This window comes from Lutra lutra, chromosome 3 (assembly GCF_902655055.1).
Source record: "Lutra lutra chromosome 3, mLutLut1.2, whole genome shotgun sequence".
NCBI classification, from domain to species: Eukaryota; Metazoa; Chordata; class Mammalia; order Carnivora; family Mustelidae; genus Lutra; species Lutra lutra.
In genome coordinates, this window is record NC_062280.1 from 33,617,992 (window position 1) to 33,633,516 (window position 15,525).

At 43.6% G+C, this 15,525-nt stretch overlaps 1 protein-coding gene across 1 annotated transcript in view; it reads right to left on the bottom strand.

Annotated features, from left to right (window-relative positions):
- Positions 1–1,191: 1,191 nt before the first annotated feature.
- SERPINE2 (serpin family E member 2) overlaps positions 1,192–15,525 on the bottom strand; it is a 62,326-nt gene continuing 47,992 nt past the window's right edge. The window contains exons 5-9 of the mRNA XM_047721792.1: positions 9,650–9,848; positions 7,999–8,099; positions 5,806–5,892; positions 3,170–3,253; positions 1,192–1,966 (exon numbers count right to left, since the gene is read on the bottom strand). Of these exons, the coding sequence (XP_047577748.1) occupies positions 1,929–1,966; positions 3,170–3,253; positions 5,806–5,892; positions 7,999–8,099; positions 9,650–9,848 (509 nt within the window). The 3' untranslated portion in view covers positions 1,192–1,928. The remainder of the gene's footprint in view (positions 1,967–3,169; positions 3,254–5,805; positions 5,893–7,998; positions 8,100–9,649; positions 9,849–15,525) is intronic.

Sequence of the window (15,525 nt, forward strand, 5' to 3'; positions counted from 1 at the left end):
AATTAATTAATTAATTAATTTGACAGAGAGAGATCACAAGTAGGCAGAGAGGCAGGGGGAAGCAGGCTCCCCACGGAGCAGAGAGCCCGATATGGGGCTCGATCCAAGGACCCTGGGATCATGACCTGAGCCGAAGGCAGGGGCTTTAACCCACTGAGCCACCCAGGCGCCCCAGGCATTAACTCTTAATTAAGGAAAGCAATTCCCACCCGCTTTCTTTCTCTCTTTGCTAACCAAAGTATCCCTACTTAAATAATTGCAAACAGCAGAGCTCAGCCCACTTGACAAGTAAGAATCACAAATGGCAAATTATTAGAGTGTTGGATGTAAAGTTTTAATGTATAAAGAGGGATGAATAGAGCTCATGGATTTTAAAAAAGTTTTTAAGTTTTGATACATATTTTAAACCAATTCTGATATTAGGTGATTCAAGCCTTTAGGAGATTAGAAAAGTAAAAACAATGACAACAAACCAGGCAAATAAAAAATTATGAGGAATTGTGAGGAGGTCTCCAAAAACAAAACAAAAGAAAACAAAACAAAAAATCTTGCCCTATCAGGAAACAAACACTCCGGCCCATCACTGAAATTGTAACATGCACTGTTCACTCCGAGTTCAAAGTGTCTCAGGACCCAGCACCTTTCCTGTGCACTTGCTATAGAAAACACTACTCTTTGCTGGGAATACTGTTGAATCCTGCCCTTAGCAAGCCACTGCTGAGAAGAGGGCTGTGATTGCATCCTCCTCTAGTGCTCAGCAGTGACTTAGAAGGGGTGGTGAAGCAAGGAACAGTGTTTGATTGCCAGGGTTAGAGGAAAAGAAATCGTGGGGGTCTGTGGGTTTTCTGCTACTTGCCTGAGCACAAAGATTTAGTAGAAGAAGTTAAAGTATTTTTTTAATTAACATATAATGTATTATTTGCCCCAGGGGTACAGGTCTGTGAATCATCAGTCTTACACAATTCCCAGCACTCACCATAGCACACACCCTCCCCAATGTCCATAACCCAGCCACCCTATCCTTACCCCTCAACCACCCAGGAACCTTTTGTTTCCTGAGATGAAGAGTCTCTTATGGTTTGTCTCCCTCTTGATCCCATCTTGTATCATTTTCTTCCCCTTGAAGTTAAAGTATTTTTAAAAGACTCTGTTTCTTTTGTTGTATTTTCAATCACAGAGAAACGGCATTTCTTTTTTTTACTACTCATAACACTTTATTTTTTACTTTGTACAAAATACAAAAATGCAAATCCAAAGAGTACAGAGCAGTAGTGACAGGCACACTGCAGAACAGCAAACCTTGTCTAGCAAGACATTCTTTTTTTAGACTTTATTTTAGTGAATACATGCATTATAGAAAAACAACAACAACAAAAACACCCAAAGAGGCTAGAGATTTTACTATTTCTACCCCCGAAATAATGCTTCCTACCAAGACTTTGGATGAGACCCAAACAAAAGAATTTAAAAAGGCCAATAATATTTTTTTCATAAAAAAAGTAAAAGCTACCATAAAATGTGTTTTTTTGTGTTTTTTATTTTTATTTTTTTTATTTTTTCCCCATCACACTGATTCAATTTCTTCTGAAATGCCACACGTGTAAACAAAACAAACAAAACAAAACTCCTGAACTGAACGGTAAATACTCAAGAGGGTTAGCTCAGTAGTTTAAAGGATTTTTTTTAGACATTTTGAAGCCTTTCTATTCACCTGTCAGTACAGTGCTCCAGCCATCCTGCCCCTTTTCCCTTTGATATATATCCCAGAACAGAAATGCTTGCATCACTGAGTCTCTGTTCCTAAGAACTAGTTTTGAAAAAGAAAGTAATGTACAAAAATATTTAACAGAACTATGAAAGATGTAGGAAAGGAGCCTTATTTTCATTGCAAAGGAGCTTAGCTTTGCCTGGTTTCTCCTGCACACTCTTCAGGGTTTGTATATTTGCCCCATGAATAAGACAGCACCTACAGAATTAGAAGGAAACAAGGCACAACTCTATAAAAAACATTTCTTAAAATAAGATATAAAGTGTGTTTAAGGGATAGTCCCTAGGCTGCGATTAATTGGTCTCAAGCAGTGCTATCCAATAGGACTTTCTGCAATGATGGAAATGTCTCTATTTTCATTGTTCAATATAGTAGCCACTAGTCATGTGTGGCCATTGAGCCCTTGAAACATGGCGAGTCTAGGAAACTGAATTTTTTTTTTTTTTAAAGATTTTATTTAGTTATTTGACAGACAGAGATTACAAGTAGGCAGAGAGGCAGGCAGAGAGAGAGAGAGGAAGGGAAGCAGGCACCTTGCTGAGCAGAGAGCCCGTTGTGGGGCTCGATCCCAGGACCCTGAGACCATGACCTGAGCCGAAGGCAGAGGCTTAAACCACTGAGCCACCCAGGCGCCCCTAGGAAACTGAATTTTAAATTATATTTCATTTTCATTATCGAGAGTTAAGGTTAAATAACCTCGTGTGGCTTGAGGCTCCCATATCGGACTTCTGTGCAGGAGCACACGAAATAGGACATTAAAGATACAAGACAAAAGAATAAGGAACTAGCCTGTGTTATTGATTAAAAAAAAAAAGAGTAAATGCTGAAATGTAGGAGTTTCTACTCTGCACCAATGTGAAGCCAACCTCTCCACAAAGACAAACTCACTTATTCTTCATAATTGTACTAAAAGGTAAGAACTATTGTTATCCACATTTTAAAGATGAAGCTAAAAGGACAGAGCCAACATTGAACCCATGACTTGGGGAGCCAGTCTGTTATCAAATTAACAGTTCTCGGGCCATAACAATAGAGGGGGGCTTCCAGAGGTTGAGGACACGTAGTTTCTTATAAAATTTAACTACTGCACTTACAAAAATGTGGACAAAAAATCAATAACTGTCAAAAGTCCCCAAAAGGGCTGCAGAGCTCTCTCAATGTTAAAAACAAACCAAACAACAAACCTAAAATCAATGTTTAAAAGATTCCATCACACTCTGTAAACACAGCCTTGGTTTTCTTATCTCTTCAAGGTGGGTGGTCTATTACTCAAAGTGTTTGCAATTGTTGACACAAGGGAGATGGGTTAAGAGAAACAAGGCTGGGTTTCCCTACGATTCTAGACCTTTCTGAATTCTAACAGCTCGTGAAGGACGAGGACGGAAGAGAAGAGTCGCTTACCTGTAGGATTATGTCGGATGAAAAACAGAAAAGGTCTGTCTACTATAAACCAGGGAGGTGACGACCTTGCAATTAGAATCGCAGCTACAGGGAGAAAAAGAAAATGTGTTGTACACCCCGCGTGAGGCCAGCAAGGATCCTCCATGCTGAAGTTCGAGGACACAATGCCTGTCCCATAGGCTGGCCAGGTTAGATTGGCCCAATGGTCCTCATTTATTGAACCCCTACCATGGGCCAGGCCCTTTCCACTCCATGTCTCATTCAGTCTATACAAATACCACCTTCTTTAATCAATGTACTCACTCCATAGGGTTTTTAGGAGGATTAAATGACCTACACATTATAAGCTTGGAGAACAGTGTTTGTCACTTAACACCTAGTGCATACTCACCGTTATTATCAGCTGTTTTTTATTTATACCGTCTGCCTTGCCAATGAAGGCTCCCTGGTCCTTTTCGCTCAGCCAAAGCCTTCCTGTACATCAAGGCCCAGCTGTGTTTTCAACCATTTCGTCTGTGCCTTTTCCTCTGGTGGGTCCCCTCTCCATGGTAACAGAGTCCTCTCCTCTGGAACCCCTACCCCACGCTGCTGTAGCCGCTGGACTCAGAAAGCAAACTTCCGTAGGCCACGGCCCTAGACATGCTTGCTCTGCCATGCTTCCCCATGGCGGCTTCAATTTCATAAGCCTGTGACAGGGCCTTGCAGGAAGGTAGGTGTTGGGATAAAACTGTACCACTCTTTCCGCAATGGCCCAGTTTTCTTCCTCAAACCCCAGGAAGTACTAATGACTTGGGCTTGATATCACAAAGGAACCATCTACAGCTAAACCTGGGGTTACTGAAAAGCAATCAGGAGTTAGCAGGTCTTTTGGGCTAAACCGTACTCCCTCAAAATCCCTATGTTGAGGCCCTAAACCCCAAGGTATTTAAGTTTGAATGAGGGCACGAAGGCGGGGCCCTGATCCAATAGGACTTGTGTCCTTTTAAGAAGAGAGGAAGACACACGGGATATTGGTGCTTGGGGCGAAGGCCACGTGAGGACATAGGGAGGAAGCAACCCTTGGCAAGCCACGGAGCAAGGCCTCAGGAGAAACCAGCCCTTGATCTTGGCCTTCCAGTCTCCAGAACTGATATAAACTTCTGCAGTATAAGCCCCCGCACCCCATCTGTGGTCCCGTGCTACAAGCAGCCCTAGGAACTAAGCCAGCAGTGCTGGCTTCCTGGGCACGTGGCCTGCCGGTCACACTCACGAGAGGCCCTCACTTGGTTCAGTGCTCGGCTACTGCTGTCTTCAAATTCTTTTTTTTTTTTTTTTTTAAAGATTTTATTTATTTATTTGACAGAGAGAGATCACAAGCAGGCAGAGAGGCAGGCAGAGAGACAGGAGGAAGCAGGCTCCCTGCCGAGCAGAGAGCCAGATGCGGGACTCGATCCCAGGACTCCGAGATCATGACCCGAGCCGAAGGCAGCGGCTTAACCCACTGAGCCACCCAGGCGCCCCCAAATTCTTAATAAGTGTTCAGCGAGGGCTCCATCTCTATGGTCTACAGCGCCCTGCAAATTACGGAGCCAGTCCCGATAATTACACAAATTGGCAAAATTGGTCAATAATGGCAAAATCCAGCTCTAACTTACAAGTACCTCCTAGAAGAGACAAAAGGCATCTGAGAAATTTGAAGCGCTCATCTTCTAGGTCTTTGTTTTTAATGTTATTTTAAAGGATTACAAATTAAATGTTTATTCTAGAAAGGCCATAAAAAGTGTCTATTTGGAGCATAAATGGTACTTTTTCATGACCAGAAATATGTGACCCAGTTACAAGCGGAGCTGGGATATTCCCTTTATGAGTTCAGAGCATGGCCAGATCCACCCAATCTCAGTTGGATAATTAGGGGCTACGAAAACCAACCTAAGATTGTTCTATTTTCTCCTTCGTTATGTAAACCACCACGAGGAGAAAGCAGATGTAGATGTTCTACTTATCAAAGGGGGTGGCCCAGCAATCCTGCCGTAATTCCACAGCTGCTCGCTCTTTCTTCGCTTTGTCCCAGATAGACCTGCCTAGCCCCGATCAGTAGTTGCTATTATTTTAGGTTGCAATATGAAGATTGGGCTTTTCTGCCAATAAGAAGCCAGAATATGCTTTAACCTTCTGACGGCAGGGGTCAGCAAACCCCTGCCTTCGGGCAGAGTCTGAGACAGTCAGATCCTGCTTTTATAAATAAAGCTTTATTGGAACACAGCCACGTCCACTGGCTCCGATCAGCTCTGTGGCTTTCCCGCTACAGCGGCAGCTTTCCCATTACAGTGGGGGAGTTGAGAAGCTCAGGTGGAGAAAGTACCAGCCACAAGGCAGAAAATACACACTATTAAGCTCTTTACAGAGAAAGCTTGCCAACTCTCGTCCTGGAGGAAGGTCTCATCCTGAGGGGCTTTCCTTAATGGAACAGGCTCCAAGCCTTGAGAAGACCAGTCCTCATTCTATCTAAATTCACCCTTGTCACCTGGGGGGCAATCCCCAGTTCTGGGCTGGGGGTAATGGGTTTGCTACCAACTGGCTAAGTGGCTGTGCAAGCGATAGCACGCTCCCACCCCCGCTACGTCATGGCTCGTTCTGGCTCCTGACCCAGTTCTTACTTGTTGCTGCTGAAGCTTTGGTCCCATCTTCGCTGACTTCAATTTTTGCTTTCTGCAAGATGTGAGAAACATGTAGGTTTTCTGACCCTGTTTCCAGAAAATAAAACAAACACAGCATTTATCTGATACACAGGCCATCCATTTGGCTCAGAAAGTAACTTCAAATCCTTGGCAAATTCCAGTTCTTAAAAGGTGTCAGGGGAAGTGACCTCTTATAGTCTGGAGATTGAAGGCTGTAGGGTGACGGTCACCTGCCGTGAATTTCAGTCTCTGTAAGTGAACTGTGATATCACTTCTGAGGAGGGATTCACCGACCCTGAATGTGTTAGTAGCTCTATCAGTTCAACTCTCATCACTCAGCATTGCATAAAAAAATAAAAAAGAGCAGAGCTTTAGTAAAGAAGTCCAGATTTCCAGAAGAAGCAAGGCAACAATATTGTTTGTAAGGGACAAAATGTCAGATCCAGAAAGAATTTCAGATGGCATTTATGGATGGGGAAACTGAGGCCCAGAGGGTTAAGAAATGTGCTCTCAGATCATATGGCTAGTGAGTGGTTTTCCACAGGAAAAGCCAGTCATCTCACTGCCATATTAGTGAGAAGAGTGTTGAGTGTAAGAAGAGTTCAGAACCAGACTCGGAATGGCAATTGTGTCTCTGGAACCTTCTAGTGAACCCATTTTCTTTCTCAGCAAAACCTTATCATTCCAGCAATACCCACTGGCCACGGCATTGTAGGAGAATGCAAACAGAAGTTAACGGTAGCCTTGATGGGACACGGGTCTGGAAGCAAACCGAAAAAGTGCTTTCCATGTCACCCGGTTTTCAACTGTCTGCACAGATGCTGGGCTTTAATACGACCACCGGAGAATGAGAGGGATGTCTGCAGGATGAAAGTCACCAGCAGGTTAACCATAAGATCTAGGAGAATTTCAGGCACCTGGTTCTCCCTCTGACCACCTGTGAACTACCCTGCCAGTGTAGACGGTGGGCCATACAAGAGAACCCTGGAGGGGAACGTGCAGGTTCAAACAATGCCCTCTAATGTTACTGGGCTGAGGAATCCTGTTAAAATGATTCTGATTCAGTATGTCTGGGTGAGACCCAAGACTGTGCCCCTTGGACAAGCTCCCAGGTGGTACTCAGGCTGCCGTACCTGGGATGCATTGGGTTATCCAGGGATGAAAGGGCGTCAGAATATCCCTACAGCTGCAAGTTCACCAGGGATGTCGTGTGTAGCCCCAGGACGGGCACCCAGGTGCTCACCTGCAGGCCATCAAGCTCAGTAATGAACTTCTCAAGGGGAAAAACACAAAAGGAGCATAAATAATGTTTACTCTATGACTTCTCTTTGGAAGGAGGTTGCTGAGCTCCATATTAAAAGGACCAGGAGCGGAATTATATTCAATAGGACTATAACTCTAGGAAAAGGTACATATATTGGCAAATGTAGTGACAGAATACCAGCTGCGTCCTAGATGCTTTGGCAAAGAAAGGTTCCAGTCAGACCCCTCTGAATTTATACTGTTTCGGATTAACGAGCATTAAATGCCAAAATACTCATCTGGATATAGCACATGCCTTTTGTTGCTAGATGGAAGCAAGGATCTGAGAGTTTAAAAATCTTCATTTTCCAAACACAGGGAAATAGTTTGCATTTGAAAAAGAAAGACTAATATCTAATTAAGAGCTACATTTGTAAGTATTAAAGATGATACACGAAGGTCTTCTGTAACTGCAGAGTCACCTGGGCCTCCCATGAAATGTACACATGAAACACAAGGATGAATGATTTCTGTTGATTTAGATGACTGAGGATGAACAGCATCATTTGGTGATAAATCAGAGTAAATCCTGGGGAATTTCAGGGCAATACACTCCTAATTTTGATCTTTTCTTTTGTTCTTTTTTTAATTTTAAAGATTTATTTGTTTGAGAGAGAGAAAGAGAGAGCGGGGGGAGGGGCAGAGGGGGAGAGAGAGAATCCTAAGTAGACTCCTGGCTAAGTGCAGAGCCCAACACGGGGCTTGATCCCACGACCCTGAGATCGATCATGACCTGAGTCGAAATCAAGAGCCAGGCACTTGGTGGACTGAGCCCCTCAAGCGCCCCTGATCTTTTCTTTCCAAACAAATCAGAGACCCAGTTTGTAACACAGTCTCCAAGTTTAAGAAGAAGTTTTAAATTGAACATACTTGTTATTTTTGCAAAATTTGCTTTTGATGGATCGAACATCTCGGTGATACCAAGAGCTTTCAGCGGCTCCTTCAGGTCTGTCTGTGCTACAGCGGTGAACCTAGCAGGAAAGGAGAAAATGAGGGAAAATCATCATACCATAAACAATGTAAAACGATATTATCAGTGCCGGTGCAGAAGGCTTGATAAACGGATTCTTTGTTAAGTATGCTCTGGACACCAATCTAAACTGTGTCTGAAACTGTAGTTCCAAGATTTAAGCAGAGAACGACTCCTCTCTCAAACACTTAGCCGGCAAAAGGAGCAGGACCCCGTAACGGCAAACGAGGGTGACCTCACCCTCATGTGCTGCAGGCTCCCCCATTCCAGTTCTTAGGGAGAGCTTCGGAAGCACTTTCCCTCACGCTCATGGGAGGATATCCAGAATAGTGACAGGATTATCTACAGGTTTTCCCCATTTCCAACCAACCAAGCATCATGGTGGCTGCCATATTGGGGATGGTCTGAAGAGAGGAGACACATTCCTGCTCCTTCTTGATGGGATTTTGAAAGCGTTTTACTAGGAAAATACGAACTAACAACAGGACTTGGTGACAATGCATTCTATTTGGGTGTCACAGGAGTTTCTTGCGACCTATCTGGCCTTAGAGTCACACTTACGTAAATGTCAGCTATTAAATCTACCATCAGAGGAAGTTTTTTTTTTAGGCTTTCTCCCATTTGGTGGAAGAGCAATCAGGGTAGGCGAGCAGATTTTCATCACAGATGGGCTCTAATGATAATTTACCATTATAATTGTGCTTTACCTATAATGTCATAAATCTTATTCATTTATAGCAAGCACTGCCTACATAAAGGCACACTTCACAATAAAAAAATTCTTAGGAGGATTACTAATACTTATTATGAATGGACTCCTTGGATTATACTTAACTCAGTGACCAGAGAAGTAAAAGCTATTAGAACTGGAAGGTGTCTTTCCCACCCTGAGACGTGGCTGGTTAAAAGCTCCGGGAACACAGACAGGGGAGGTTCACTGCCTCTTTCACAGGTCTGGGTATAAGGCATTCTCTCACCTGTTAGAAATTTGGGATTCAAGCAGAATTTGGGATGATGGTGCAAGAAGGAACTGCCAAAGTATGATACTAATGTAAGAATTCTGCCTGGATGGTTTCAAAATGTTTCCTTAACCACCTAGCTTTTGGACTTGGTCTTTAGGAACTTCCAGCTAAAACTTAAAAAGACTAAAATGAAACTCCTTATCAAAACACGACTAACCTTTACTGTATGGTTATACATGTGTTTTTCAGTCTTTTGGACAAAATTAAGTAAGTTAAAAGCCCTCAAAATGGTACTAAGGAGCTTGAGGTCTTATGGAGACTCAGAGGTCAGGCTGCCTCCTTTCCTTCCCTCCTGATGATCATTATCCTGCTGCATGAGAGGCACAGGAACTGGGGGGGGGGGGGGGGATGGAGAAGCTTCCGCAAAAGCAGAGCCTTGTATTTCCACCATGCAACTTCTGAAAAGTAAATCCGGCTTTAGGATTTAGGCTGTGCCATTTCCTAGCCTCATGCTATCTGGTATCTGACACAACCGCTCCAGGGACGGAGTACTCCCAATGTCTTCTCTTCAGGGAGAGGGACAACTTACTTGGGCAAGATGACCTGCACCCTCTTGGGCACCATGGTGTTCATCCAGCTGTCTATGGTCTTGGTGCTGATGTGAGGGATGATGGCCGACAACGGGGTGGAGCTCTCGGTTGGCAAGGCGATCAGCATGCTGATGCTTTCCCCGTGGTAGGGCAGTTCGATGAAGTTGTACCATAAATCATTGGGGGTGCTTGTAGACCCTAAAGAAATCAGAGGCAGGTTCAGGGTATCCCTGATGACTTCTAGAAGTGGCCTGAATGTTTGCTGACCACATGGGTAGCTTCAGAGGGAAGAGGGCAATTCAGTTTGAAAACTTCTCTTTTCTAAATATAGTTTCCTTAAAAGGACAAAGATAAAGACAATTATTTCTTCTTTCCCTGGTAAAGAATTCTTTCTTCAATTTAGACATGTCTTAACAAAACGCCTTTGGCGTCACTAAAATAACATTAATTCTGTTGAGTTGAATTGAACGAGATCATGAGGCACTTAGAATACAGTGCTTTGCAAGTGCTAACCCTTATCATGTGAATAAAGGAATGAATTTGAGCTGCCTGAGAATTGCTCTTTTGGCTGAACCTATGTGAGCAAGTGAAGAGAAAGGAGAAAGGGATGAACGGCTCCATTGTTTAGGGCCCACACCAACCATTTCAACACATTTAGAAGCTACAGCGCCCCACATAGTAGTATTGTAAGGGCCTATTTAGCCAGAGCGACTCCATCTTGGTTAAAAGCCATTTTGTTGTATGTGCAGTAAAACTTAAACTGACCCTGCCCCACCCTCACCAGAGGAACTTACTTAGAAACAAGTCTGAGAAACCAGTAAAATATGGCCGGCCAGTTCCTAATAACAGAGCCCAGAATACAAGGCCAGGTCGGCCAGTTCCTGATAACGGAGCCCAGAATACAGGGAGGAGTCGGGCCATGTAAAAACATCCAATCAGTAAAACACACATACTATCTCCTTAACCACCAAAGAATGTAAACCCCGCCTTTTGGGCGCCAAACTTGAGTGCCAATTCTGACCAGAGTAATAGGTTAGTTCAAACAGCTACTAAAGGGTAAATTGTAATTCAATTAGCCACCTGCGTGTGGCCTAACATGACTATGCAATGTTACAATCTCATCGGCCACCTACGTGCGGCCAGGCTTTTACTCTATAAAAGTGAGTCTGTGAGGCTGGGAGGGGTCACTGCCTTCGGAGGCGGCCCTGATGGGTCAGTCAATTCTTTTTTTTTTTTTTTCTCTTTTAAAGATTTTATTTATTTATTTGACAGACAGAGATCGCAAGTAGGCAGAGAGGCAGGCAGAGAGAGAGGAGGAAGCAGGCTCCCTGCTGAGCAGAGAGCCCGATGCGGGACTCGGTCCCAGGACCCTGGGATCATGACCTGAGCCGAAGGCAGAGGCTTTAACCCACTGAGCCACCCAGGTGCCCCAGTCAATTCTTAAGCCTGTAAGCTGGGGGTGGTCGCTCTCTTTGGAGATGGCCCTGGCCGGTCAGTCTGACTTCTAATGCTTAGCATAGGATAAAGCTTTGCATAACTTTAACTTTGTTTCAGTCTCGTTCCCCTGGCCAATCAGTCTGACTTCTAATCCTTGGCATAAAATAATGCAGTCCTATTTCATAGACCAGGAGGCTACAATTAGAGAAAGTAAGTAACTTGCCTAGAGACACGTGGGCTAAGAAGTGGAACGCCAGGCCTTGGATTCAGTATGCCTAACGCCAACAATGACCTTCCTAGTCCACTACCCCACTCCCTCCTCACACTTCACCCACTCCAGTAACCGTCCTTAGGGCTTTCAGATACCTTATGGTACTTGTACTTCCTAATAAAAACCTGACAACTGATTTACACCTGCACTTCTCAAAATGGCGGTTGTCTGGAGAACAGACGCCCAGGAGACCTGCACGTTGCCCAGGAGACAAACAGATTCCACGTCCGAGTAAGTTTAGAAAACACTGGACTGATTCTTCTTGCAGATTCGTAATATATACCAGTGCTGTAAAGGCTCTGAGACGGTTCTGAAGGAAAAGCTGTTTGGCTATCCCCAGGTTTCCTGAACTCATTTGATCCTAGAACCCTTTCATCCCGTGTAAAACATTCAAAACATTCAGCAGCTGAGCAGCACGGCTGCGCACTGACTGATGGGAGCTGGTGCTACTGAGCTCGGGAAGGCACCAGCTGGAAGCTCAGCTCAGGGGCACGGGGCCCACAGAGGCCACCGACTCCCCGGGAAAGAACCTCTCATGGAACACACCTTAGGATCCCATGAAAACTTTACATCAGTCATGTAATGAGAGACTCATTAAAATTAACTATGTGAATGGAAAGCCAGCATTTCTAGATTTCTGGCGGATCTCTGAAATGGTTTATTAAGCACTTCAGACTTTTTAAGAACGTAGTGACCTTGGTGAGGCACTTAACCTCTGCATGCCACTTACTATGGAGAGTGGAGATATCAGGGACATTAAAAGTACGTCCCTCACAGGGTCGCCGTGATGATGAAATGAGAAAAAATATGTAAGGCGCTTGGCAGGACCGGGCCCACGGCCGATGCCCGCTGAACACGGGGCCCCTCCGCCTCCTCCCCCGGCTCTAGATGACCTAGAAGAATAATGCATTTAAGGAAAAGAGAAAGAGAGTTTCTCTCACGATTTTCACTTGTCTTTTCTCTGGGGACGAACTCTGCCAGTCACTGCGTGTGAGACAGGGAACTTCAATTAAGCCAGTTCTCCACAGGAGGGGGCTGGGAGGGCGGGAGAAAGGGAGAGACCTCGAACTTTCTTTGTTACATAATGAACACCTTTAGCTATAAAATATGATAAAGAATAGCAACGCTATTAGAATATGTGACATGACAGGATGACATTCAAGTTTCTCCTTCAGGAAGAAAACTCTGGGCAATTCAGGAGGTGCTCAGGATATCCCCTTCCCATCCTTCTGCATTTGCCGGCGGGGCCGTTCAGCAACCTGTCCGGCTGGCTCCGGATGCCCGGGAATTGTCACTCAAGGCCAGTTCTGTCTCTGGGCTGCCTAAGAATCAGAGATGGGATTCTTTAACTTTCCTTTTACCTTGAGTAATAAAATGGTCTCGGCAGAAACTGGAAAATCAATGGGAGAGTCAGAAAAAAGCACCATTTCCTAATGAGCCCTTTAATCTTCAAAGAAAACAGGAGGCCCTGATCTGGCAGAGCTCTTCGAGAAACTGTGCGGTTTGGGGAGCAGTTAATGATCGCTTCAGGGCATGAAATAAGGACCTGGAGGCATCCGTTAACCACTTCTAGAAACATTTACTGTTCTGATAAGAAGAATCGGGGTCACGAATAAAGAAAAATTATGAGCTGGGGTGTGTTTTTCCAGTGGGGAGACAGCTTCTACCTCCACCGGTGAATCCAGCCTCTACTGGATACGTGTTTTGTTTTAAGATTTTATTTATTTATGAGAGAGTGAGAGAGAGAAAGAGTGAGAGAGAGATCATGAGCAGGAGAAAGGGGCAGAGGGAGAAGCAGACTCCCTGTTGAGCAGGAAGCCCGATGTGGGGCTCGATCCCAGGACTCCAGGATCATGACCTGAGCTGAAGGCAGAGGCTTATCCGACGGAGCCACCCAAGCACCCTGCACTGGGTACACCAGTGACTGATCAGTTCCATGAATAACCCCTAAGCATTCGTACCCAGGCACTCACATCTACCCGATGATTTCTTTCTCCCTGGCCCTACTTCTGCTTCTGATCACAGATGCCCCGCTGCACACACCCCTTCCATGCTAATCTTTGCTTGGTGGCTTGAGGAGGTAGGGGACAAATTGACACCTCTCCTCTCCTAACCTGATCACTACACAGTCTTGTAAGACTGCTTTCTCAGCATTGTCTTAGGGAGAACAAGGGCTGAGGTTAAACACATGACATCGGGAGGTCTAGAATCTGGATTCAAATCCTGGCTCTTCTGACACGCTTGCTCTGCATCTTGGGCAAGTGGCTTAATGCCAAGTCTTAGTTTCTTTATCTGTAAAATGGGATAGCAGTGCCTGGCTTATAGGATTGCTGTGAAGATTCAACCAGGTGATACACGCAGCACAGTGCTCAGCACAGAGGCTTGCTTATACCCAGTAAAAACTTTCATCTACTGATGGAAGGAGCTTTATAAAATGCATTTCTTCTTGAGTGCTTGTTCACTGCCCAAACAGCTGAAACGCAGCCTCAGTCCACCAAAAGCAACCACAGCGACTGCAGTAGGCACAGCTCCAGGGCAGAAGGAATTGAGCAAGGAAGGGGAGCTGGAGCCTTGTGTCCTAGCAGGCAGCTTGCCTTTGTCCCAGAGTCTTTCTGTTAAAAAGTCCCGGCCAGGCTCTCTGTGCTTTAACATCTGGGAAGTAGATGGAGTGTTCTCTAATAAGGACTGATGCTGGAGTGTAGAAAAATGTAAATGAAGTAGGTTCATTCATGCTGGAAAGGAGGAAACAGATTAGAAGGGAAGAGAAATCTTTTCTCTTAGATGAATGGGGATCAACAAAACCTTTAATGAGAAGTAACTGACAAAGAACCAAGTATTAAAAACATGGAGATTTAGAACTTTCTATAAGTGGTATTTTGGGGATGATCCAGATATTCTGGAAAACCCCCAAAAGACTCTGATCCCTTCTTTAAATCCTACAAGGGAGGAAGTAACTAGGCTTGCTTGAAATGTTAAGAACTCTTTCTTGGCCTCTAAACTCAGAGAGAATATTTTAAATATTGAATATCAGGAAAACTTTATAGATAAAAATTCCTCCAATTACCTTCCACTACAAGCAGCTTTATGGATTTCCTGAGCTCTTGGGGAATTGTTTCAGCTCTACTTCAGAAGAAACTGAAATACAGATTTGAGAGCAAAAAACAGAACCACGGAATGCAGTGGTCCATATTCTAGCTGAAATGCAAGGGTGTCTGGGGAGAATTAATGGGGAAGAAGGTGTGGTTTAAGCAACTAGGTGAGTGCAGGTGACACTTGCTGAGCTAACAAATGTGGAGGGAGAACCAGATGGGTGAGGACAATAATATGTTTCATCTATGGAACTAAAACTTAATAGACAACCAGGTAGAGAGGTAACTTGAATAGGTAGGTATGAGTTGGAAGCTTAGAGGAGAGTGAAAACAGGAAATATACTGTATATTCAAATATATTTATATATATACACATATATACATATATATTTGAAATTCTTTGTGGTTTTTTTCCAAAATGAAGTCTTTAATGTCTGAATTCATAACCATAAATCAAAAAAATTATAACAACTTTTGATTCAGCAATTCCTATCCAAGGAAAATACCTTTATAAATTCTGACCGTTGCTAAAGATTTATGTATAAGAATACTTGCTGAAGTGTTTACTACAGGAAAAATGTAATAATATATATAATAATATCCATAGGATAGTATAATACATTTATGCCATGGAATAATATACAGCTGATTAAAGGATCAAGTAAACCTACATGAATTAACATAAAGTTTTCTACAATATACTATCTAATGTATAAAGCAGATTATAGAATAGAAATTACAGTATAATCCTATTATGCAAAAAAGTTTCATAAACATACTTTCTGTATCTATAAAAAAGGTCTCAAATAATACACCTACCACTAAAGGGGTTCTTACGCTGGGAAACGGGATTATAGGAGAACATTTATTTTTTGCCTCATTGCAATGTTTTATTTATAGATTTTTGCAATGAGCATGAAATACACTTCTTCTAAAAAAAAAGATTTCAAGAACTTTTCTTTTTAAATTAGAAGAGTTTTTATCCTTAGTGTGCTTCTACTTTATGGGACATGGTCAGAAGGATTTCCCCTCATCTTTCATTTTCCACCCTTTCTTCTTAACATTACTAAGTGAATCT